Consider the following 3,309-nt stretch of genomic DNA (forward strand, 5'->3'; position numbering starts at 1 on the left):
ATAACAAAAAATAAAAAGAGTTATGCTAATATTCACCATTGTTTTCTACGTAAAACAGAGTTTTTCTTAGTTCTACTTTTCGGTTCTCAAATCTCAATGCATAAAGAACCTCATTGCTAGTATTATTCTTTGTCTCGTAGTGAAATTTACAGAAACAGATTCCTTTATATAACGTCGGTGTTCACAATACATTTGATATAGACACATCACTCAATACCAATATATAAATAACCGAATAAGGGATTAATATGCCAACAAAACAAAAAAAGGACCAATTAAAAGGTACCAAAGTAAAAAAGACCGTATAACACTAGTACCCATATTTTTGGACTGACTCTATTCATCTCTTCCCATGAAACTTCCTCTAACTAGAACATGTTGCCATTCTTGCAAGACTTGACCCTACTCTTCTGCATCTTCCCCTTTTTTTATAATCATTTTATCTTATTCTTTTATATACATCACCCACATTTTACATTTATCTTTCTAATATCCTATCATATTTCGACGAACACAAAGAAACAAATAATTAATATCAAAGGCAACGTACATGCACTTCCCCTCTGTATATATATACACTCCAACCCCATCTCTTGTTAAAGCAACACAGCCCATTTCTCTCTCTCTCTCTCTCTCTCTCTCTTAAAGAACTCATTTTCTCTCTCTAACAAATGGATAACAGCTGTATAGATGACAGTACTAGCAACACTTCAGGGTCTCTCTCCACCTCTACTCCCTCCGCGAAGAAGAAACTCTCCCCTCCTCCACCTCCTCCGGCGACGATGCGTCTCTACAGAATGGGAAGCGGCGGAAGCAGCGTCGTGCTGGATTCTGAGAACGGCGTCGAGACTGAGTCACGCAAGCTCCCGTCGTCGAAGTTCAAAGGCGTTGTCCCTCAGCCTAACGGAAGATGGGGAGCTCAGATTTACGAGAAGCACCAGCGTGTCTGGCTCGGCACTTTCAACGAGGAGGAAGAAGCCGCGGCTTCCTACGACATCGCCGCTAGGAGATTCCGCGGCCGCGACGCCGTCACGAACTTCAAGTCGCCGGCGATCGACGGGACCGACGCTGAGTCTGCTTTCCTCGAGGCTCATTCTAAGGCCGAGATCGTTGATATGCTGAGGAAACACACTTACGCCGACGAGCTTCAACAGAGCAAACGGAAGTTCCTTGACGGTAACGGAAAACGGTGCGGCTCGGGGACGGCGACGATGAGTAACGGAAACGACGGCGTTTCGAGAGCGCGTGAAGTTCTTTTCGAGAAAGCCGTTACGCCTAGCGACGTCGGGAAGCTTAACCGGCTGGTGATACCGAAGCAGCACGCGGAGAAGCATTTTCCGTTACCGGCGATGACGACGGCGACGGTGGTGGCGGCGATGACTCCGTCTCCGACGAAAGGCGTTTTGATTAATTTGGAAGACAGGATGGGGAAGGTGTGGCGGTTCCGTTACTCGTACTGGAACAGCAGTCAAAGTTACGTGTTGACCAAGGGCTGGAGCCGGTTCGTTAAGGAGAAGAATCTCCGAGCCGGCGATGTGGTTTGCTTCGAGAGGTCGACCGGTCCAGACCGGCAGTTGTATATTGACTGGAAAGTTCAGTCCGGTACGGAGGAAATTACACCGGTTCAGAGTGTGGTTAGGCTATTCGGGGTCAACATTTTTAATGCGACGACTAACGCTAAACCAAACGACGTCGCAGTAGAGTGCGGTGGCAAGAAAAGATCTCGGGAAGTTGATTTGTTTGCGTTAGGGTGTTCCAAGAAGCAGACGATGATCAATGCCTTGTGACAGTTTCATTTTTTTTCTTATTTTAAATTTGTTTCTCTTTTTCAAAATTTCTATTAAATTGGCAAGTTGTAAATTAGGACAAGACCAGAAAAAATGATGACTAGGAAATAGTTTTTGCTTACGTCTAATTTGGGTTTGTTTTTCTCCCTTGCTCATCATGATTTCTTTTCAACCATATATTTACAAAGGATATAATATTTGAAGTTATCAGAAAATAAAGAAATCAAGAAAACTCAAAACCCTGTTACACTATGTACAAATAAAACAAAATTACATTTTCTCCATCAAATATAAAAAATGATATTTTCTCCATTTTCCAAAATATAAATGTTTTAATAAATTTTATTTTAAAATATATAGTTTAAGTTTTATACATAATTTTATTAATTAATAATGAAAATATTTTTAAAAATTAAAAGGAACTAAGTGTAATGAACTACTGTTGATGTACAATTATTAAAAATATTTGACATAGAAATAATGTATTTATGATCAAATTTTTACAAAATTTTTAATATACGTGAAAATAGAAAAATAGATTATTTAGAATCATAGAGAGTATGTGTTTTAACTTTTTTTTTTGGCAAGAGTATGTGTTTTAACTTTTAACTTAATCTCATTTCTTTATTTTTGTTATATAGTACCTTTGTTGTGATTTTTCATATTTAATTTGTTTGAGCATTTGGCCAAACTGGTATTTATGTATTTTGTACTACTTGTCTAGTTGATTACATTATTGGAAAAATATCTTATAAGATCAAATGGAATTGTTTAATGTCAACATGCCCATTTTAAAAAACGTGGGTGGGATACGAAAATCTTTTTTATGTGGTTGAGATATGCTTAAAGGGAGAAGAACAACGTCGATTGTTCAAAGATTATGTACGTTTCTTATTTCTTTAACTGAAGTTTAAACACTGTTTTCACGTACGATCTGTGGAAAACACTGACCAGAAAATATTAATAACATGCACGGGATCTAAATTACGACTTTGAACCATTCATATAATTAATAGAAGTACATCTCGAAGATTGATAATGGTTTGTCTTCTGTCAGATTCATGCATCTTAATAAGATTATCTTCCCTTATTCCACGAAATATATAGTTGTTTAAAAAGTAGAAGAATCATTATGATCTTTGCTTTAAAAAAAGAGAATCAATAAGATCTTAAAAGCTAAACATACTGTCGTCTATGTACACTTGTTCTGGTTCATATCATAACTGATTATTGCACCGTTACCACAATTTTTCTCGCTTCTCAGAGCTGTAGGAGAGTCACGAATCAAGATACTTATATATACATTCTAGTGTGGTAAAAGAAATGAAAAACACGTAACTTTTCAGAATAGTAGAATGAATGATTAAATGAACTATCTAAACTTTATTTTTGTGTTATTGATCCTTACAAACTAGTAAAAACTAAAATCTAAACAAATGATTTTCTGATAAACAAAACATAGTGAAGTTTTCTAAAAACTTAATAACCCAAAAAGTAAACAAATGATTTGCAAATCTGTTTG

General features: G+C 37.0%; 1 protein-coding gene across 1 annotated transcript; it reads left to right on the forward strand.

The window, feature by feature from the left end:
- Positions 1–589: 589 nt before the first annotated feature.
- On the forward strand, positions 590–1,994 carry LOC106343287 (AP2/ERF and B3 domain-containing transcription repressor TEM1-like). The gene has a single exon (XM_013782456.1). It carries the CDS (start codon positions 672–674, stop codon positions 1,785–1,787), a length of 1,116 nt encoding a protein of 371 aa, XP_013637910.1. The 5' UTR covers positions 590–671; the 3' UTR covers positions 1,788–1,994.
- Positions 1,995–3,309: the final 1,315 nt, after the last annotated feature.

The sequence above is a fragment of the Brassica oleracea genome, chromosome C5, assembly GCF_000695525.1.
Source record: "Brassica oleracea var. oleracea cultivar TO1000 chromosome C5, BOL, whole genome shotgun sequence".
NCBI lineage: Eukaryota > Viridiplantae > Streptophyta > Magnoliopsida > Brassicales > Brassicaceae > Brassica > Brassica oleracea.

Bases quoted from the DNA above. Each gene is read 5' to 3' on its own strand.
- LOC106343287 (XM_013782456.1), top strand. From the start codon at position 672: ATGGATAACAGCTGTATAGATGACAGTACTAGCAACACTTCAGGGTCT.